At 35.3% G+C, this 23,007-nt stretch overlaps 2 protein-coding genes and 1 pseudogene across 3 annotated transcripts; 2 read left to right on the forward strand and 1 right to left on the reverse strand.

The window, feature by feature from the left end:
- Positions 1-7,518: 7,518 nt before the first annotated feature.
- On the forward strand, positions 7,519-10,197 carry LOC140014371 (urease accessory protein D-like). Of its 2 annotated transcripts, none has more exons than XM_072065166.1 (5): positions 7,519-7,859; positions 7,978-8,079; positions 8,181-8,255; positions 8,396-8,440; positions 10,116-10,197. In XM_072065166.1, exons 1-5 carry the CDS (start codon positions 7,761-7,763, stop codon positions 10,116-10,118), a joined length of 324 nt encoding a protein of 107 aa, XP_071921267.1. In that variant the 5' UTR covers positions 7,519-7,760; the 3' UTR covers positions 10,119-10,197. The 2 variants fall into 2 exon arrangements, with proteins under 2 accessions (XP_071921267.1, XP_071921268.1); XM_072065167.1 differs by having other exon boundaries at positions 7,526-7,859; positions 7,978-8,043.
- Positions 10,198-11,495: 1,298 nt separating this feature from the next.
- Positions 11,496-18,894, forward strand: LOC113707895 (urease accessory protein D-like; annotated as a pseudogene).
- A 141-nt stretch (positions 18,895-19,035) lies between these two features.
- Positions 19,036-21,644, reverse strand: LOC113708136 (probable LRR receptor-like serine/threonine-protein kinase At3g47570). Its single transcript, XM_072065165.1, has 2 exons — positions 19,644-21,644; positions 19,036-19,509 (listed from the first exon to the last, which is right to left on the reverse strand). Exons 1-2 carry the CDS (start codon positions 21,595-21,597, stop codon positions 19,148-19,150), a joined length of 2,316 nt encoding a protein of 771 aa, XP_071921266.1. The 5' UTR covers positions 21,598-21,644; the 3' UTR covers positions 19,036-19,147.
- Between the last annotated feature and the right edge of the window lie 1,363 nt (positions 21,645-23,007).

Consider the following 23,007-nt stretch of genomic DNA (forward strand, 5'->3'; position numbering starts at 1 on the left):
GAAAAGTAAAAAAAAAAAGTGAAGGTTGTGTTAGTGTGTAATAAAAGTCAGCTTGCCGAATTATGGATTTAATGTTGAGATTTTGGTTAATAGTTGGACCATTTGCTGATAAATGTTATGCGTCATTCCTTTTTCTTAGATTAGTTAACCTGAAATTGGAGGAGTTTGTGGTTTAAAAGCTAACCGGAGTGATGTTTCTTGGATCTTGACCATTGATGCTTGATATATATGTTTTTCTTGGTATCTTGGCAATTTGTTGGATAGAGCAATAGCCATATCAAATTTTGGTGTATGTATACTTTCCCCATGCTTGAGGGCAAGCATGATTCAGGTGTGGGGGGAATTGATAGGGTATAATTTGTTAGTAAATTTATTATTGATTTCCCCTTCTATCGCTGACAAATATTGTGTTAATTGCTGATATTTACTCATATTTGGTATTTGGAACCAATTTCAGGAGTGAAGCAGAGAATTACCAAAAAGGAGGGACTTGTATGGAAAAATGCAAATTTCTAAGGGCTTCAACCTTTGGGTCCTTGAATTGGTGGGGACCACAAGCTAGTGCAAGGCATTTAGTCATTTGGGCTTTTCAAAGAAAGCTACGTAAGAGACTTGGAGCAAGAAGTACTTTGGAGGTTTTGTCCACATGTGCGGGGACCACGGATAAGAAGCATGAGTCATTTGGACTCTAGGAAAAGAAATGTACAAGACTTTGAATTTGGTGTGGGGACCACTAGAGATAGCATTAGACTTCCTTTTGGCTTTAAAAAGGGAGACAAACGTACAGAGAACTCTTATCAATCAATAGTTTTTAGGATAGTTTTAGTTTTCTTTTCTTTCTGGGCTCTTTTGATGGCCTGGATCTCAATGAAATTACTTGAAGATTTTCTCATGAGACGTGGCTAAGTTTGTCTAGTCAAGAACAACGGAGGACTTGGTTCTACTAAATTTGTGAGATCGAATTAGTTTTTATTTATTTCCATTATTCACTGGTATTTGTCTATCTTCTGCTTTATGTTCATATGGTTGTTTTATTATTCGATTATCTAGGGCCCGGATTCTAGATTAATTCAATAACCTGAAGCCAATTAGGATAGTTAAATCCGTAATTGTTTAATTATTCTAAACTGGTGGCAACTGGCATGATTGGGTTTGTGTCAGGAAGATAGACAGGCTAACTTAAAGAGACCATCGTAGCGTGTTGATTGGTTAGAATTAGGCTCTTCTAATTATTCATGCAATTAGGGAATTGAACCTCTATGGTCGTACCTAGGGTTATTTCCTGATTAGAGAAATAGTCAACGGTCGTACCTTGGCTATCGACGAATTAAGGAAGAGTTGGTTGTTTATCGCGTGTATGACAACTATAACTAATTTATCAGATAGTAACTGGAATGATCCTTGCATCTGTGATCAAATTAAGTGAACCATCTCCGAAGTTGTCCCTTGGTTAGAGTTCGTCCATTATTATTTTTATTGTGATAATTAGTTATTTGAGTTGTAGTTATTTTATTTTATTTTAATTTATTCCAAGCAATTTAGTTACTCTCATTTTCAAAAACCCCCCATATCTGGAACTTGAGAAGAAATTAAATTATCCCCAGTCCCTGTGGATTCGACCCTACTTACCGCTATATACAGAATTTGTATTTTATTTGAGCAGGTATTTATTATTGTACAGGTTCGGCACCGTCAATGTATCAATCTTTGCCCAGATGATTGGTAAAGCTGTTGAGGGATTTTTCCAAGGTGTGCCCAAGGAGTATTCAATAGCACTCCTAAAATATATCTTGTAAATACACGCATTAATTACAATTTTTGCACTGCTTGCAATTTAGACACTTTGCCAAATTAAGTACGCTATTTGAAAAATTTACGCCTAAACCCCTCATAATGAGTGCATTGAGCACATTAGCCAAATCGAAAGTTAAGATAATCAGTCTTTGCTCGATATAGTTTTTCCCTTCTCTGTGGTTGTCCAAATGGTATTTACACCGATTAACTACGTGTTTACAGGTGTTGCTTCTATGTAGTGAATTTGCCTGAATAAGTAACCGTGTTATTTTTTCAAAAACAATCGCCTGAATAGTTCAAGAGTCATTAGTAAAGAATTAGTTTTACCGTAAGAAACAAAGAAAAGTAAACTTGGAAATTTGGCAAATCTTTGATGCAAATTAGTACTAGTTTTGATTTTACTTATTTATTATTTAGCTTTCTTGTTCAAGTCCTCCATATTGAACAAAAAAAATTGTCAAAACGAAGAAAGAAAAGTTTGTCAAAATGAATAAAAAAAAAAAAAATCTTCTCTTGTTACTTCTTGGGAAACTTGGCCCTTATTGTTCTCTTTGCCCGTTACATTATGATAAACAGCAAGAAAATAAAAAGTTTGTATGGGAGTCGAAACTCCTCTCTCCATGGAGTCAATGGTAATTTTTCATATTATGATCTAAAAGTTGTTTCTTTTTCCTCTAAAATTTTTAATTCCATTGTTTTCTAGTAATTAACTTTATTTATCGCTAATAAGGCATTGATCTAATAATCAAAATTCCTCCAAGATTCCATACTGGAATACAGCGAGGGGACCTGCAAATACGAAGTCTTGGTCATTATGCCAGAGAGGCAAAACTGATTGTTCCTCAACTATTCTGAACGACGACTTTGGACAAAAAAATTTGTGATGGGATTCACAAATAATGACTTCATTATTGAGGTTCACAAAAGTAGGAAACCAGAAAACAAGTAATATCAGAACTACCGAGCAATAGACATGACTTCTACTCGTCCACATGAATTTTGCAATTAATAGATGAGAGATACGTCTGGAAATTATACAAGTAGCATCTTCTATGAATTTGGAAAACCTGCAAGTTCTCAATATTTTGCAAAGGTTGTTTTAGAAAAAAGTTGGCAAAAAGCTTGTTTCTATAGTTCAAGAGTCATAAATAAAGAATTAGTTAGTACTTCAAGAAGTCAAGAAAGTTAAACCTAGAACAAGAACGAAAATGGGGGTTAGGAACCACCATTCCAAAGTCTTCAAAATTCATGTTTTTCTCCCTTTGAAATTTGGAAAGATTTTAAACACTTTAGTTACAAATTATACCTTATGTCCGTGCAAAAAATTTTAGAAACTTTCATCTTGATCCGAATATTATAAATATATGAAGTCCAACTCTGCAAAATAAATTTTTTTTATCCCATCGATGATTTGGAAGTTGAGCAATAAGTGTTGCACATGACTGAAACTTTTCAAGGACAAAGTTATTTGTCACCTTCAAATACTTAAAGTCTTGGTGATTATGCAAGAAACTAAGGTGATGGTTCCTCGCCTATTCTGAACAACGACTTTGTATATAAATTTGTGATATAGAACTTCATCTCATTGTGTAGGAAACGCTAGAAAATCAATGACGCCTCAGCCCCACAAATGGAAGAATTATCGAATTTGTGGTTAATGACGTTGGTGATATCTCGAAAGAATAAGACAATACAATCAATACTACCGAGCAACGGGACTGGACTTCTACTCATCCATGTCAATTTGCAATTAATAGATGAGAGATATGTCTGCAAATCATCTTAATAGAAGAAGCCATGTAATGAATTAGTGAATTTACCTAAATAGCATCTTCTATGGATGGATATTTCTAACGGGTATAGTAGGCACTGGTTAGCAACAAGTGCTCATTTCGTTAGATAAATTGTTTATTAATTTGAAAAAATATGCAGTTCCTGCTCTTATTTTTTTTTTTGGCCGGTAAATTCTGTCAAGGCACCAACTGCAGTACCTACAACTAGCACGAAATCTTTCATTATTGGGGGAACTTGTAGACAATGAGTGCTGAAATGACTTTTCAGGGTTTATGTCTCAACCACTCCCCCGCTCAAGTCAATGCTAAGGCAAAATAACTACAAATAAAATGAATATGGCAGTTCCTCAAATAGTTGGCAATTATGGGCTCATATGCAAAATGATTGCAAACTTGTTATTGGGAGGTCTCTCGTGAGGTCTCTAACTATTTTAATGGCCTCCCTCTAGGCTTCGAAAATTACACTAGCAACCCTTGAAGTTAATTATCTTGTAACATTTAGACCCAAAATAATTAAAAGTGATATTGTGAGAGAGAAAATAATATAATTTTATCATTACTCCTCATCTGCTACATTATTTAATTAATTTAATACTAACACACACGTTAAATAAAAACACTAAAATTTGATGTTTATCATTAGAGATTAAATCACATATATCATCAAAAAATATATATCATTTATATTTTTCACTTAATACAAGATTCAAATTACCCCTTTCAGTTATATACCCGTTGTCAAACATGATCAACAATAAATAATTAAAAGAATTGGCAACCAAAATATTACAGAGAACAAACTATAATATCATAAATATTCTTATTAGCATATTAAGGTTGGTTGTTGAGATTTTTATGGTATTGAAGTTCGCTCTTTATAATATTTTGGTTACAGATTTTTTTTGATTATTTGTTGTTAATCATGTTTGACAATGAATTTTGTAATTAAAAAGAGTAATTTTGGATCTTACATTAAGTGAAATATATAGAATGATATACTTTTTTTGATGCCATATGTGATTTAATCTATGATGATAAACAACAAATTCTAGTATATTTATTTAATGTTTAGGCTTGTATTAGATTAATTAAACAATTTAGTAGATGAGGAATAATGGTGGAATCATATCATCTTCTCTCTCCTAATATCATATTTTAATTGTTGGTTGGATCCAAATATTACAAGATAATAAATCTCAAGAGAGGCTAGTGTAATTTTTAAAACCTGAATCGAGACTAGTGAGATAGTTAGAAACCTCAAAGGGAGGTTTCTGAAATTATCCCATAATACATTCAGAGGCTAACTTATTGCAAACATGACACCTTTTCTTTTGCAATCAGTCACAAAGTAAAAGTATTTTTTTTTTATTGTTGCTACACAATAATAAGTAGCAAAATTTACATCACATTGTTTTTACCAATTTTTATACCTGCACTGCCCGTGTTTGTAAACTGTTGGTAAGAGTAATGTTTACATCTGCCCAAACAAAAGAATCAACAAACTAGTTTTTGGCCAAGATTTGTTGAGGGTACCTCTTTGGCAATGTGAACTCTCAAGGCAAGAAGCATAGATTGGTTATTGGTACTGTTTTTTAATGCACAAATTGGAAATGGAAGGACTTAGCTGCGAGTAAACATGGCAACAGAATAATAAGAGAAAAATGACAGTCGAAATTTTCTGTAATTTTGTGCAATTCGGTAGGGGTGTGGAGGGTCCTGTTCTGGTCTCAATCATTCGGAATTGCCGTGATTCATGCGAGGACTGGGTTTGGCCCATTGGACCTTTAAACTGCGCATTTCGACTCGAAATAGTTAAGGCTCAGAGTTAAAATGTTTTACCTTTCTTACTTCTGATTGTGACACTTCATCAAAGATATAATATGTTGATTGTAAGATCAAATTTTAAGTAATGAAATTATAATTAGTATCACAAACATCTTAGACAATAATAATTTTTTAGATAATAGGTAGCATATAATACAATAGTGATATATATTGATTGCCTTATAGATATGGTATTTCAAGAATTAAACATGTAATTATACCAGTTGTAGCCTTTTTAGTGTTGTGCTCCAAACTTGATGCATGATCACAGTGAGCCCATTTTGAAACCCAGACCCAGCCCAACACATAGGAAATTCAAACCAGCCAAGCCTACCATTTTGACAATCTAGTTTGCTTTTTTTTAGTGAACAAAATTTCAACATGGAGGAGTGGCACGTGACGTCCCAGTTGGGTTCACTATCGGTTAGGAAAAGATGATAAAATTTTCTTTATTTTTCTTATTTGTAGATGATAATTTATCTATAATGAAGGAAAAGATTAGTCCTTAACAAGAAGGTCGATATTTATGTGCAAATACAAGTAAATGTCCTGACTAATTTTGTTATGCTATGCAGTACATGAATTCAATAAAGACCATGAAAAGGATTACAACCTTGTAGCTACTTATAAAGCATAAGGACTGATCAGATGGCATTTCTACTTGACCGCAGCTAGTTGAGATTTCTCCAAGCCCTGTCAGACACAGCATCAATACAAAATTATTTTACCCAAGTAGAACAGAGCAGGTTGGGGGATATATAATTGCAAGAGATAAGAAAGGCAAACTGATTGGCTCATGGGCATGCCCCTCAAAAGTATGCAGAGAAGCAAAGTGGAGGAAGCATTAGCACTAAGAGCAGCAATGGTTTCAGCAAGGATTGAAGGCTGGAGAAATGTGGAATTTGACACAGGTTGCAAAGTGGTTGACAAACTTGGCGAGGAAACTGCGGAGGTTGCTCAAATTTGCAGCATCATAAAAGCTAGTATTAAACAACTAAGTTTAGCTTTTGATAAGTGTTGTTTCTCCTTTACTAAAAGAGAGAACAACCATGTTAGTCGTAGATTAGCAAAATTAGAGACTGTTTGGAAGACTGACTTCCCAGCTTGGCTGACTGAAGCAGCAAAAGCTGATATCGAAGAGCAGTTGCTCTAAGTTGTGTGTTTGACTAATTTTAATCAATGAAATGTTGCCGCTTTTGATCCAAAAAAAAAAAAGAAAAAAAAACAGAGCCACTTGGGAAAACTAGGAGAGTTGGGAAAACTACAAATCTCAGAGATAACGCACACCTTAAGACGTCCTTGAATGGAGGGCACTTATGTACTGAAGCCTGATCTTATATACTCGTTGATAAACACAAAACAATAGTAGTTTGTTAATATATCATAATAAAATCACAATTCAATTAATTAGCTTGATTGGTTATGTGATTTTATAGATAATGGATCAAAACTTTCAATTTTAATGATCGAATTCTCTTTGATAAAGTTGAATTCTCTTTCTTCTTCTCCATTTGTTAATCAAGTAAAAAAGTTAAAACAGAAAATTTGATAAAGCGGAGAAGCCCTTCTTACCCTTTGCGTTTATACAAACACACAAATAGAGTACAAAGACATAAGTTCGTTTAAAACACTTATCGTTAGTTATATATTGGAGAAGGTAAGCATCCTTGTATTGAGTTTAGTTTGGATTGGTTTATAATGATCCAACTGTGTGGTGGATAAGCAAGTAAAGATAGGTAGAGTAGATTTGAATTAAGTGAGGCCTTGTAGAAGCTTAGTTCATATTAGAATTGATCAGTGGGCTTACATTATCAATACAAAAATGAGTGAGTTGTAATTGAAGTTTTATTATAGAGTTAATTTTATATACATTGACAGTGTATAGTATATTATACATGAGTGATTAGATGTATAGTATATTATACAAAATTTAAATTTTGATCAAGTATCATACATCCAACAAAAGTAATGCAGATATATTGTAGGTATATAAAAAATTAATCCTTTATTATATGGTTCAAAGATTCTCCGGTAGTCACTGGATAACTATTTTATATGGACATTAACTTAGCAATCCAAACAAGATTCCATTGAACAAAATGAGCCCATAAACTCAGGGGGCTGTGGTGTCCAATAGTATGAAATGTCAAATCAATGGTGTATAGCAGATTTTCTTCGAAACTTTTAGGGTCTAAGGATAGTTCTTCAAAAAATAAAGGGGGTGCAGTTTAAATTAACCAATTCTTTCCCACGTTAAAATTAGAAGAAGGAAATTAATTTGCAGTAAGCCCACCTTAAAATTCCCAACAGGAATTGGATTTTGAGCCTTTGACAGAATCGGGGACAGAGATGGAAACGGGAAAGGTGGTAGTGGAGAGAGTAGGTGGAATGTCAACTGCTACTCACTGCTACTCAAAGTATCTTCTTAAATTCATCATCCCCAATAAGGTTCCCTCTCTATTGATGCCTATAGCGGAAACCAACATTCTGAAGTAATTATATCGGCATACAAGAAAGAACGTTTGATTCTTGATATGGGTTTTCATTTTTATGGTGGTTTTGGCAGGTGGGTCCTTCTCAAACTGATGCTGTTTGGATTTACACTATCACTTATGGTGGTGGAATTGTGTCGGTATGCACACTCTCCATTCCCTGCATAAAGAGATGTGTATGGTTTTTGTGCTTTTCTATTTTTTGTTGATAGTTGAATAGTCTGTAATAGTTCTATGTTTTGATTTGAGTGATTAAATTTGTTGTGTGTATAAATAGGGTGATTCTATAAAGTGTGAAATTTCATTTGGTGATGGGTGCACCACAGTGTTAACCACTCAAGCTTCAACAAAGGTCAAATTTTTGATGCTATGTTCCATCTTATGGTTTTTGTTTTGCGTTTGCTATTAAGTATTGTTGGACTCTGTAATGCTTTATTTTTCTTTCGTTTTTGATGATGCTTGCTTAATTTGGTCTACACTATTGGTATATAGGTCTACAAATCCGTGGAATCAAAGTGCTCTGAACAAGTCCTGGAGGTAATCACCATTTTGCTTGATGAATAAGCTAATTCAGCATTTATTGGTACTTGTGTTTGATAATGTCTGGTATAACTTTTATCAGTTTCCCCACGACAGTGATTTGATTGTCACCGTGGAGTCTAGATTGGTCAAAAAGTAATAAAGGAAAATTTGACCTAGGGTACATTTGACATGTTAATTTGGGATTGGAGTTGAACATGTCTGTCACCTAATTAAAGGTAGTAATTATCAAGAAACGTTTTCAATGATCTCGTACATGAAATGCTTTTCCAGATGGTGTTTGCTTTTGATTGCCTTCAAAGTTTCTTCAGCTGTTCCTCATGCTTGCAGCATTGTACCATTGTGTTACCAACATATTTGTTACTAGCATTATGTTGCCAACATTATTCTGAAGCCAAGTTTTGCATCTTTTTAATCAATAAAGTGCTAGAGGGAAAGTGCTATTTTCTTAAGTCATATTATGTTTACTTAAAAATTTTGATGTGGGAAACCTGATTCATGAGATGGGCCAATTTGTTTTTATAGAAATTATGGACACACTCAAGTTGTCCAGTTGTCTCACTTGTTTATGGGGATACACTTCATAGTTCCTGTTAGATCTATTCACCAGAAAAGGTTTCTAGTCCTGAATGGTCTATTTCTTTGGACATCATGAAGTAGATCTACTCGAGGAAGATCTTGGGATGGAGGGGATGGTTTGATTTTGAAGTGTAAGAGGTTGGGACAGAATAATCTGAACTTGTGGAAAAGAGAGGACGTGCAGGCTAGAAGACAGCCAGAATAAGGATTTTGATTGGAGCTGTACAGTTTAGAAGAGAAGATGGTCAATAAGAAGAAATCCTAGGATGCATTTATGTTCCAAGACAAGTTTAGGTCAAGCATTCAAGGGCCACATGAATCCTTTTTGCAAGTTATTGAAAGAGCACATGAGTCACACAGCATTAAAACTATTAAAAGCTAATCTATAGATAAGGACCCTGATACAAAAACTTTGCTAGATTATTCTACAACGCTTTTCTGTCATTCCTAAAGGAACACCTAAAACTTCACCTCATGAAATGAGGTACCTGCTGGAAATCTGGAATCTAGCTTCACTGCAAATAAGTGGTATGAGGATGTCTGACTCTGAAGTAATAAGATTCATCCTAGCTTAATTTGATCAACAATATCAAAATTCGAATAAAAAGTTAGTAGTAAAACCATTCTCTAAACTGCTTCCTTCATTTTCTTTGTATTACTTTTCATGAACCTTTAATAGACTCTCGTAGCCCCTTGTTATCTTTAAACCACCTCTTGGATTTACCATAGGATCTGAAATACAAAAATTTAGTACTTTATGCAAGCAAATTTTTCTGATAGGCAACAGGTGGAAGTAAGATGGGTCCGAGACCAAAAAAAAAAATAAAATACTGTGCATGGCTATGAATTGTCTGTGCTGACATAGTGACGGAATTTGCATCTTGGCTTGTTCCTGTTTTGGACCCAAAAAAAAAAAAGATATTATGGCTGTAAAAACCTGGGTGTTTCATTCTGCTGCTTCAAAAAATAGTGTTATTGGGGAAGAGTACTTTAGCTTCTCAAGCCAAGTTTGTATAATCTAGTATCCCACTTATACAATATCTTTCCTGAGTTTTAAAGCTATTGGTAATAGCAGCTTTTTTGTGCCGCACAGTAGGCAAGAATTGGAAGTGATGCACTTTTGGCTGTGATTCCAGATCCAGTTACATGCTTTTCAACTGCAAAGTATTCTCAAACTCAAGTATTCAAAGTCTTTCCCGGCTCCAGCTTGCTCATTGTTGATTGGATAACTAGCGGCCGTTATGGAAGAGATGAAAAGTGGGACTTTGAACTTTACAAGAGCACTAACAACATTTTTCTAGAAGCTGATGAGCCTTTGTTTCTTGACACGGTACTGTCATCCTCAAGCCATGTTTTTTAACTATGCTAGCATCATTGTATGCTAAGCGTGTGATATTGAAGAGAGTGGTGAAACTGAAGTATTTTAATCTTATAAGAAATTTTTATTTTTTGAACTATTGCTTGCAATAGATTCATGTCAATCTTGAATATCTTTAGATTTTTGTAGAATCTTGTATTTTTTTTGTTTTAATTGCTTTTGAGCTCTCAACCTGTGGTCATTTAATGTCCTTTTAGTCAATTTATGCATATACAGGCCTTAATCCTGGGAATATATGCCATGTTGGATAATAGAATATTGTAATCATGGCAACTGCAGTTTACAGGAACATGGTAAATTAATTTTGTCAAATGACTTTGAGCAAATGTTGATTAGATGCCTTAATGATAGGAAACATCTTTGAGATGAATTCCCAAAAAAAAAAAATTTTTTTTGGAAAATTGCTTTATTCTGATGGACTGAGCCTGGAGAATGTGTTTCTCGATGGCAATTAATGTTGACATTAGTTGAAATAATCAAATGCAAACATCTCATGGAGATACAAGCTTCAGATCTTCAAACTCATTTACTCGGAACTTTGGTGCACTTTTTGAACTTTGGCTTGCTTAAAGATCATCTAGCACTTTGTCATGGACAGGAGTTATGTTACCCAATCTTCTATTGTCTTCAACATGGAGATCATTTAGCTAATTTTTTTCCTCTATCAGGAATCTTTTGTTTTCCTTTTTCACACATGAATAATCATTAGTTGTTGGTGAAGTCTCAGAATGCTCTCTGCATTTGGGTTTCTTGACTCCCTTGTGTTGGGAGACTCTTGCTTTCGGTATTTTCTATACATCCGACTCTAAAACAAACTCATTTTGTTTTCTTTACATCTGAACTAATTAGAGAATGTTGATCCAAGAATGGTTACCTTTAATTCAGTTCTCTTCTCTGAAATTTTTCCTTCTACAAGATTGACTCTGTTGTATCTAGATGATGGTTATCCTTCTCATTTAAATGGCTCAGATTGTTTTACTTTGATCACAGATATTGCTAGAGCAGGGAAGGTATAGCAGTGTTGCTGAACGGATGCAAGATTATCAAGTAATTGCGATGGTTATACTTTTGGGGTATGCGTTGACTCGATGAATTAATTTAACCAGTACTCTTATTCTGATGAAGATTGTCCTAACATAAGATATAGGTCACTAAGTTTTGGTGAGTTATTGAGTTTGTTATTCTCATATTCTACTAAGTAGATGTTTTATCTTTTGACCACATGATAAATAAATTATAAAAAAAATATGTTTGTTATGTTTGTTTATGGATTTTATTCTTTTACTTTTTTGGTATCAATTGATTAGAATCCTTTTTGCAATTCCTTTTCTATAATCAACTTCTTCCAATCTATTAATGAACTACCTTATAAAAATTTATATTAATAACTTTATTTTTTATCAATCAACTCACGTCTTTCCTCTTTCTAATGCTCTTTAATTATGTTATTTATTACTATTATTTGCTTGATTATTTATTACCATTATTAATAGCTGGACAAAGTATGCTACATTAATACTTATATAGATAGTTTGTTTTTCCTTCACTCTTCAGAAGATTCATGTACATAGAGTTTTTCCCTTCACTCTTCACAAGATTTATATATAGTAAAGATTTGTGACCAAATTTGACTAGAAAAAAAAGGGTAGGGATAGGGGGTAAGGGAAAATGATGAGAGAGGATTCTAAAGAAAGGCAGGGACATGGGGAAAAATGTAGAGGGTAAGAAAAAAGAGGTGGAGAGGAAAGGGGAGGAAAAATGAGAGAGGTGATAAGTTGAGATGGCAGGAAAGAGGGAAAAAAATGGGAAATAGGAGGGCGAAGGTAGAGTAAGGTAGCGGGGGAAGGGAAAAAAATGGCAAATTTCAAAGAACAAAAAGAAAAAAATTCAATAAAAATACTCCAAAAAATGTCACGCTGTATGTTTTTAACAAACACAGCTATAGTTAAATTATTTTAAAACATCCTAAAAATATAATAATCTAAAAGGATATAAACTTTTAAGTTAACAACTTCAAAGAAAATTTGATAAATCCTCCTCATCTTCCTTATTCATTTTCAAAACTAATGCAAAGGTGGAGAAGCCCTGCTCACCCTTGCATTTATACAAACCCTTGCGTTTATGCAAACACACAAATAGAGTTCAAAGACAAAATTTCGTTTAAAATACTTATCCTAGTTATAGATTGGAGAAGGTAAACATCCAACTGTGTGGTGGATAAGCGAATAAAGATAGGTAGAGTAGATTCGAGTTAATTGAGGCCTTGTGGAAGCTTATTTCATATTAGAATTGATTAGTGGGCTTACATTATCAGTACAAAAATGAGTGGGTTGTAATTGAAGTTTTATTATAGAGTTAATTTTATACATATTGACAGTGTAAGTGAGTTTTAATTGGAATTTTATTGTAGAGTTAATTTTATATTTCAGTTACAATGTATACAGAGTCATGATTAGATGTATAACATATTATACAAAATTTAAATTTTGATCAATTATCATACATTCAACAAAAATAATGCAGATATATTGTAGGTATATAAAAAATTAATCCTTTATTATATGGTTCAAAGATTCTCCCGTAGTCACTCGATAACTATTTTACATGGACATTAAATTAGCAATCCAAACAAGATTCCATTGAACAAAATGAGCCCTTAAACTCAGGGGGCTATGGTGTCCAATAGTATGAAATGTCAAATCAATGGTGTACAGCAGATTTTCTTCGAAACTTTTAGGGTCTAAGGATAGTTCTTCGCAAAATAAAGGGGGTGCAGTTTAAATTAACCAATTCTTTCCCACCTTAAAATTACAAGAAAGAAATTGCAGAGAGTCCACCTTAAAATTCCCAACAGGAATTGGACTTTGAGCCTTTGACAGAATCCGGGACAGAGATGGAAACAGGAAAGGTGGTAGTGGAGAGAGTTGGTGGAAAGTCAACTGCTACTCAAAGTATCCTCTTAAATTCATCATCCCCAATAAGGTTCCCTCTCTATTCATGCCTATGGCGGAAACCAACATTCTGAAGTAATTATATTGGCATACAAGAAAGAACGTTTGATTCTTGATATGGGTTTTCATTTTTATGGTGGTTTTGGCAGGTGGGTCCTTCTCAAACTGATGCTGTTTGGATTTACACTATCACTTATGGTGGTGGAATTGTGTCGGTATGCACACTCTCCATTTCCTTGCATAAAGAGATGTGTATGGTTTTTGTGCATTTCTGTTTTTTTGTTAATACTTGAATAGTCTGCAGTAGTTCTATGTTTTGGTTTGAGTGATTAAATTTGTTGTATGTATAAATAGGGTGATTCTATAATGTGTGATATTTCAGTTGGTGGTGGGTGCACCACAGTGTTAACCACTCAAGCTTCAAAAAAGGTCAAATCTTTGATGCTATGTTCCATCTTATTGTTTTTGTTTTGCGTTTGCTATTAAGTATTGTTGGACTCTGTAATGCTTTATTTTTCGTTCGTTTTTTATGATGCTTGGTTAATTTGGTATACACTATTGGTATATAGGTCTACAAATCCGTGGAATCAAAGTGCTCTAAACAAGTCCTGGAGGTAATCACCATTTTGCTTGATGAATAAGCTAATTCAGCATTTTTTGGTGTTTGTGTTTGATAATGTCTGGTATAACTTTTAACAGTTTCCCCACGACCGTGATTTACCTTTTTTGTCACCGTGGAGTCTAGAATGGTCAAAGAGTATAAAGGAAAAGTGGGCCTAGGCTGCATTTGACATGTTAATCTGAGATTGGAGTTGAACATGTCTGTCACCTAATTAAAGGTAGTAATTATCAAGAAACGTTTTCAATGATCTCGTACATGAAATGCTTTTCCAGATGGTGTTTGCTTTTGATTGCCTTCAAAGTTTCTTCAGCTGTTCCTCATGCTTGCAGCATTGTACAAGTTTTATGTGCACTTAATTTTTTTTTGAGAATTTGCTAGTACCATTATGTTACCAACATATTTGTTACTAGCATTATGTTGCCAACATTATTCTGAAGCCAAGTTTTGCATCTTTTTAATCAATAAAGTGCTAGAAGGGAAACTGCTATTTTCTTAAATCATATTATGTTTACTTAAAAATTTTGATGTGGGAAACCTGATTCATGAGATGGCCAATTTGTTTTTATAGAAATTATGGACACACTCAAGTTGTCCAGTTGTCTCACTTGTTTATTGGGATACACTTCATTGTTCCTGTTAGATCTGTTCACCAGAAAAGGTTTCCAGTCCTGAATGTTCTATTTCTTTGGACATCATGAAGTAGATCTACTCTTGGAAGATCTTGGGATGGAGGGGATGGTTTGATTTTGAAGTGTAAGAGGTTGGGACAGAATAATCTGAACTTGTGGAAAAGAGAGGACGTGCAGGCTAGAAGACAGCTAGAATAAGGATTTTGATTGGAGCTGTACAGTTTAGAAGAGAAGATGGTGAATAAGAAGAAATCCTAGGATGCATTTATGTTCCAAGACAAGTTTAGGTCAAGCATTCAAGGGCCACATGAATCCCTTTTGCAAGTTATTGAAAGAGCACATGAGTCACACAGCATTAAAACTATTAAAAGCTAATCTATAGATAAGGACCCTGATACAAAAACTTGCTAGATTATTCTACAACGCTTTTCTACCATTCCTAAAGGAACACCTAAAACTTCACCTCATGAAATGAGCTACCTGCTGGAAATCTGGAATCTAGATTCACTGCAAATAAGTAGTATGAGGATGTCTGACTCTGAAGTAATAAGATTCATCCTAGCTTAACAATATCAAAATTCTAATAGAAAGTTAGTAGTAAAACCATTCTCTAAACTGCTTCCTTCATTTTCTTTGTATTACTTTTCATGAACCTTTAATAGACTCTCGTAGCCCCTTGTTATCTTTAAATCACCTCTTGGATTTACCATTGGATCTGAAATACAAAAATTTACTACTTTATGCAAGCAAATTTTTCTGATAGGCAACAGGTGGAAGTAAGATGGGTCCGAGACCAAAAAAAAAAAAAGGTACAGTGCATGGCTATGAATTGTCTGTGCTGACATAGTGACGGAATTTTCATCTTGGCTTGTTCTTGTTTTGGACCACAAAAAAAAAGGGATATTATGGCTGTAAAAACCTGGGTGTTTCATTCTGCTGCATCAAAAAATAGTGTTATTGGGGAAGAGTACTTTAGCTTCTCAAGCCAAGTTTGTATAATCTAGTATCCCACTTATACAATATCTTTCCTGAGTTTTAAAGCTATTGGTAATTGCAGCTTTTTTGTGCCGCACAGTAGGCAAGAATTGGAAGTGATGCACTTTTGGCTGTGATTCCAGATCCAGTTACATGCTTTTCAACTGCAAAGTATTCTCAAACTCAAGTATTCAAAGTCTTTCCCAGCTCCAGCTTGCTCATTGTTGATTGGATAACTAGTGGCCCTTATGGAAGAGGTGAAAAGTGGGACTTTGAACTTTACAAGAGCACTAACAACATTTTTCTGGAAGCTGATGAGCCTTTGTTTCTTGACATGGTACTGTCATCCTCAAGCCATGTTTTTTAACTATGCTAGCATCACTGGATACTAAGCGTGTGATATTGAAGAGAGTGGTGAAACTGAAGTATTTTAATCTTATAAGAAATTTTATTTTTTGAACTATTGCTTGCAATAGATTCATGTCAATCTGGAATATCTTTAGATTTTTGTAGAATGTTGTATTTTTTTTTTTGTTTTAATTTCTTTCGAGCTTTCAACCTGTGGTCATTTAATGTCCTTTTAGTCAATTTATGCATATGCAGGCCTTAATCCTGGGAATATATGTCATGTTGGATAATAGAATATTGTAATCATGGCAACTGCAGTTTACAGGAACATGGTAAATTAATTTTGTCAAACAACTTTGAGCAAATGTTGATTAGATGCCTTAATGATAGGAAACATCTTTGAGATGAATTCCCAGAAAAGAAAAAAAAAAGATCTTTTGGATGAAATTGCTTTATTCTGATGGACTGAGCCTGGAGAATGTGTTTCTCCATGGCAATTAATGTTGGGATTAGTTGAAATAATCAAATCCAAACATCTCATGGAGATATAAGCTTCAGATCTTCAAACTGATTTACCTGGAACTTTGGTGCACTTTTTGAACTTTGGGTTGCTTAAAGATCATCCAGCACTTTGGCATGGACAGGTATTATGTTACCCAGGCTTCTATTGTCTTCAACATGGAGATCATTTAGCTAATTTTTTTCCTCTATCAGGAATCTTTTGTTTTCCTTTTTCACACATGAATAATCATTAGTTGTTGGTGAAGTCTCAGAATGCTCTCTGCATTTGGGTTTCTTGACTTCCTTGCGTTGGGAGACTCTTGCTTTTGGCATTTTCTATACATCCGACTCTAAAACAAACTCATTTTGTTTCTTTACATCTGAACTAATTAGAGAATGTTGATCCAAGAATGGTTACCTTTAATTCAGTTCTCTTCTCTGAAGTTTTTCCTTCTAAAAGATTGACTCTGTTGTATCTAGATGATGGTTATCCTTCTCATTTAAATGGCTCAGATTGTTTTACTTTGATCACAGATATTGCTAGAGCAGGGAAGGTATAGCAGTATTGCTGAACGGATGCAATATTATCAAGTAATTGCGATGGTTATACTTTTGGGGTACTTTTATTCTTTATATGATTATTTCCTTTCCACTACTTAGTTTTGGTTAACTGAGAGACTACAAATCTTTTTAATTTTAGACCAAAGCTGAAGTTCATTCAAGACCAAATTCAGGAAAATGTTAAAAACTTGATGTCTCGGCAATTTTGTATTCCTTCAGGTAGCTCTGGACGATATGGAGATATCAATGACAATCCTTTCTTGACCAGACCCAGCTTTTTGGCCTCCTGCAGCGTCTTTGGTCAAAAGGTAGATTTTTTTCACATGGGTGTTAGTTTTCTTGCAATGGTAGGCTCTTTTTACAGTCAATATTCAATAGGTTCTGTTCCAAGGAAATTTTATTTTAGTGCTTGTTTAATACCACTGACTAATCTGCAAGGCTTTACATCTACAATTGCAGTCAAGATCTTCTACTAGTCGTGTCATATATGCTTGAAGATCCTCATGGAATTTTTAATGTCTTTGGATAGCTCTTTGAGAATCTTATGCTAATCAGTGGGTTACACGACATGAGCAAGTATATTACTCCCTCCGTCCCATTGATAGTGTCATACTTTCCTTTTTGGGCTGTCCCAAAATATTTGTCACTTGCTAAAAATAGTAAAGACTTATCATTCACTTTCACTCTTTTACCTTTTTGGTCCCCACAATAATCAAGTTATGTGTGCCCTTTGAGCCCACTTGTTCAGTATTCATGTGTTTGAAAAGCCCATATGAATATGTGTGTGGAGTGAAAAACCATGAGAAACTTGGTTGAAACCTTAGCGTGCAAAGCACGCACAAGATATGTGCAAACAAAACAAAAGTTCTGGTCCTACCATCAAGAAGTTGTTTAGGCTTTAATTTGAATTGGCATAACCGATTGCATTTACACGAAGAGCTTGGGCGAGGGACAAAACGGTAAGCAACTCACCTATGCTGGAACTATTCATAAAAAGCACAGTTTTCTAAGTGCGACGAAATTTTTGGGACGGAGGGAGTACATGATTTTGCTATTAGGCATTGTGGTATTTTTTTTTCCTTTGATATGTTAATCTCCCATGGATCATCGTATGCCTTGTGGAAGCTTGATTTATGTATAGCCTAAATCTGCCTCGTCAAAATTTTGCCTGTCTCCATTACATGCACATTGAAGATTGACATTTGACAAGCTTTCCACCTTGCAGTCATGCTTTCTCTTGAACTCCTTATTGTAAAAAATGCTTCTTTTCTTAAACTGAAGTAACATTTTCTGTAAGAATGTTTGGCATAGCTTCTGAAATTTCTGCTTCGTCTATGCTGACATTGATGTAGTTAAAATTCCATCTCTGCATCGTCAAGTCAGGGAAATTTTAGCATTTGTACAAATTGTTTCATGCGTCAAATTTTGTTTAACTAAGTATACGTGTTACATTCTTCATTTGAAGACATGCCAACTCCTCCCTGTTTTCTGCAGGGAAGAGGTGTTGTGGTTCGAATTGCTGCAATGACCACTGAGTCAGTTTACAGTTTTCTTCAATGTCAGTTGTCTGGCCTAGACTCACTGCTTGGTGTGGCGCCATATCAGTAATTGTGGAGGGCCTTTTTGTGGCTTAGGAAACATCATAAAGTCATCCAAGATTGTCTTAATTAAGTGGTAATTTAATCTATGATATTGTATCTGGCAGATTTTCAACTTCTGTTATAGTGCCTAATGCTGGTTGCAAAATTTGTAGTGGGCATAATTTTATAAACCTCCCTTTAGGTTTCTGACAATTTGTAGTGATGTTTTGAGTGCTGTAATAATGTAAACCCCTATCACAATAAGTGATATTAAAAGGTCGTGGGAAATGTAGGCAAGTGATATCAAAGTCAAGTATTCATAGTTTATCCTTTTGAACCAGACATGAAAACGAGTTATATTTTTGACCCAAAATTGGGCATTTAAATGTTTCAAAATTTGGAAAAAGGAATGGCCCTCATCAGCTTGAAAGCAAAAGTACACGTAAAGAATATGTAAAGAAGTCAAGAGGAAAAATAGTCTTGTTGAGATTTTTCCCCGCCCTGCCAGTACAACACCGCTACAAATTTATTACCTAACGAGACAATCAACCAATCTTACTTAGAGAACATGCACGCACCTCTAGGACGTCCTTGAATTCTGGGAACTCATGTACTGAAGCTTGATCTTTTTCAGTGCAACAAGAACATCTTGTATGCTGCTTCTCTCTCTCGAGGACTCTATCGTGCAGCCTAGAGCCACTTTCATGATTGAGGCTATGCAGCTTAGCTTTTCACCAATGCATTCATCACTTTCCTTTAGCAAATTAGCATCGATGACATTAGCTAATCCATCAGGTATTGAATTAGCCACCCAGCTCTTCAGGCCCAATTTTTCACCAAACATTTCACTGTTGGGATTTGTTCTCGTGAAGACTTCCATCATCATAATTCCAAAACTGTAGATGTCGCATTTTGCTGATACCAATCCTTCCAACCCATACTCTGCAAAACACATATAAATTCATCATATGTTCTTAAATTGATTGTATTTTTTTAGTTTGGAATTTGCAATAGCAAACAACTGAGGAAATGGTACTTTAGTTATACGAGAAAATTTGTACGAGAAAATTCTTCACCTGGTGCGAGATAGCCAACTGTGGCTAGTGTTTCGGTGTATGTGATGCTGTTCTCCTCGCCCAACAACTTTGTAAGGCCAAAATCACTTAGATGGGCAACCATGTCTTGATCCAGCAGCACATTACTTGGCTTCAGATCACAGTGAATTACTGGAGTCGCATACTCACAGTGGAGATATTGCAATGCACCTGCCACATCAATCAATATGTCCAATCTCTGCATCAGATCCAGAAAATAGTTGTGCGAATACAACCACTTCTCGAGACTCCCATTAGGCATGAACTCGAGCACTAATGCCTTAAATTCAGGATTAGAGCAGCTACTAATAACTCTTGTGAGGTTTCGATGGCGAAGATTGCGCAACACTTCACATTCTACATCAAAACTCTTGAACGCTCCATCGACTTGTAAATTGAACATCTTAACAGCCACAACCCTTCCATCATCAAGAGTGCCTCTATAAACAGATCCAAAGCTTCCAGTCCCCAGCAAATTGCTTTCATTGTACCCGTTAGTTGCTTGTAGAAGTTCAAAATATGAAATTCTTTCTGGCATTGCAACTAAGGATAAATTGGCTCCATTGGGAAGTTTATCTTTCCTTCGGTATCTCAGGTAAACAAATCCAAAGGACAAGGCTCCCATTGCTATTATCACCCCCAGTAGAATATAAATCGCTCGACGCACTCTTTTTGTTCTTGATCTGTGAGCTGAAATAGTTGGGCATGGAGGCACAAGAAACCTTTGAGCTCCACAGAGGGCTTGATTTGAAGCAAAGGATTCGGCAGTGCAGTTTGTAAATGGCCCTTTGGATGGAATTTCACCACTTAAATTGTTAAAAGAGAGATTGATATATTTAAGATACTGAAGGTTCTCCATTGACATTGGAATTGATCCAGAAAGAAAGTTATGTGATAGATCCAATGACTCCAAGCTGAACACCTTACCAATCGATTCTGGGATTGATCCTTGCAATCTGTTGTGTGCTAGAGAAAGATTTTGCAGGTTCTGCATGTCTCCAATTGAGTCAGGAATGCCACCTGAGAACTGATTGCTTGACAAATCAACCCAATTTGCCATCTTCATATTCGTAATAGCATACGGCAAAGATCCACTCAGCAGATTTGAGGAGAGGTCAAGCATTAAGAGATCTTTTAGGTTCCATATTTCCTCAGGTGGAGCAGAATATAGTTTGTTGTGACTTAGGTCAAGATGCCTTAGGGAAGTAAGATTTCCGAAGCACTTTGGAATTGAGGCCATAAATTGATTTTGTCCAAGGTTCATTGTATCCAGGTTGTGGAGAGCACAAAGAAAATGCAGGGGAACTCTGCTAATTAGTTTGGTCATACTGAGATCCATGTATTGAAGCTTTTGCAAATCTTTCATTGTAGCTGGCAACGACCCAGTTAAGTCATTGTTTGATAGATCTAATAGGATCAAACTTCTCAAGTTTCCTATTCCATCAGGAATGCTGCCCTTTATTTCACAATACGGTACATATAGTTGTTCAAGGGAAGTTGATAGATTACTGACCGAGTTTGGAATGATCCCATTCAATGGATTGCCACCCAAAAACAATATTGCCAAATATTTGCATTTTGCCAATGAAGTGATGAAGCTCAACTCTGGAGATGAGGAGTCGCTCACTAAATTGTTGATGGCTAGATCCAGCAGTTCGAGCAACCTCAAGTCTCCCATGGAAGTGGGAATTGGACCCGTGAACTTGTTATCACCAATTTCTATGAGACGGAGATTAGAAGAATTTGAGATTGAACTAGGTAATGCTCCAGAAAGGTGATTATTGCTGAGATAAAGCTCTTCTAGATTGGCAAGCCCATAACCGAATGTTGATGGAAGATTGCCTGAAAGTTGATTTCGTAAAAGTGACATAACACTCAACTTTGAGAGGTTGAAGATCTCTATTGGTATGGAACCAGTTAAGCTATTGAATTCCATGTCGAGTTGTTGCAGTAAGTACCAGTTACCAATCTCTCGTGGTATTACACCTGGCGAAATAATATTGAGCATATATATTAAACCATATAAACCTCTAATTTCTGCCATTGAGAAAATTGTCGTACCTGTTAAGTTGTTATGTGCAAAATTTTGTATTTTAATCATAGTTGAATTACCAATCTCTTTTGGAATTTGGCCTGCAAAAACGAAATGGAATAAATGTCAACAAGTTGAGATCTTTGATGGACGTTTCTTCAAAACGTAAATGAGAAAATTAATCGGCCAAAAGGGGGAAATTGGCCACATCCCAGCACCTCTCAACATTTTGAAATGGGCTCATTTTGGAATGAAAAAGACATTCTAAATTAAATGCATGTGAAAATTAATTTTGTTTTCAAATTTTTTTTTGCTATTATGTAAAGCCCTAAGAAAATATGAATATGTTTTCGCCATTAACCTGCCCATCAGGACCATATTCTTATGTACTGCATATATCCCTTGTCTTCCGAGCTGTAAAGGAACCAAAAATTCTGAAAATCTTTGGTAACAATTCTTTCCTTGAGGCAGCATTTTGAGAATTCATTCGGCAGAAAAAAGAATCTTCAGATCTAAATTTTTCTTTTATCTTTTGCCGTTTGAGTTGGAATCTGGAAAGATAGAGTAAAAATTGTGCAAGACATGTGCTATTTGGCTTTGTCCATATATGGTGAAAGAATTAATTAGCAAGGGTCTTACCTTCTAAATAGTTGTAAGCCAAGTATAGCTCCTCAAGCTTCTTCAGTGCTCCAATTTCTTTTGGTATGGAACCTCCAAATTCGTTGAAAGACAAAGACAGCACCCGAAGTTCTGAACATTGAGCTAAATTACTTGATGGTAATTGACCATATAACTTGTTCTTTGATAGGGAAAGTCTAATCAGTCCAGGAAGATGGTAACACATGTCGCTTGGAAGAACTCCGGACAGGCCATTATTTGAAAGGGCAATGATTTGCAGCGAGGAAATATTGAAAATCCCTATAGGAATGTTTCCTTGCAGTAGGTTGTACGAAAGACTTATCTCCTCTAGCTTTGACAAGTTAGAGATGGAAGATGGGATAAGACCAGTGAAACTATTGTTTCTAAGATTCAAGAGACGAAGTTGAGGAAATGAACCAATCCAGTGAGGGAACTCTCCTTCGAGATTGTTGAAGCTCAAATTAAATAGTTTTAATCGGCGCAATCCAACAAACTCATGTGGTAGTTCTCCATGGAAGTTGTTGGCACTCATGTCAAGAGAAACAAGAAATGATAGATTTCCCAGTTGTGGAGGGATGAGTCCGGTAAGGCCCATGTTTGAAATGTCCAAGGCAGTCACTCTATGATGACGAGAGCCACAAGAGACTCCAATCCAATCGCAGACCGAAGAGCCAA

The sequence above is a fragment of the Coffea arabica genome, chromosome 9c (genome assembly GCF_036785885.1).
Source record: "Coffea arabica cultivar ET-39 chromosome 9c, Coffea Arabica ET-39 HiFi, whole genome shotgun sequence".
Lineage (NCBI taxonomy): Eukaryota > Viridiplantae > Streptophyta > Magnoliopsida > Gentianales > Rubiaceae > Coffea > Coffea arabica.

What these genes read in the sequence shown, in the direction of transcription:
- LOC113708136 (XM_072065165.1), bottom strand. Translation starts at nt 21,597, where the DNA reads ATGGAATTCAATAGCTTAACTGGTTCCATACCAATAGAGATCTTCAAC. An exon ending in AGTTGGCTATCTCGCACCAG is followed by an intron (nt 19,510 to 19,643) that starts GTGAAGAATTTT and finishes TGTGTTTTGCAG; the next exon opens with AGTATGGGTTGGAAGGATTG.
- LOC140014371 (XM_072065166.1), top strand. Translation starts at nt 7,761, where the DNA reads ATGGAAACGGGAAAGGTGGTAGTGGAGAGAGTAGGTGGAATGTCAACT. An exon ending in TTCCCTGCATAAAGAGATGT is followed by an intron (nt 8,080 to 8,180) that starts GTATGGTTTTTG and finishes GTGTATAAATAG; the next exon opens with GGTGATTCTATAAAGTGTGA. An exon ending in CCACTCAAGCTTCAACAAAG is followed by an intron (nt 8,256 to 8,395) that starts GTCAAATTTTTG and finishes ATTGGTATATAG; the next exon opens with GTCTACAAATCCGTGGAATC.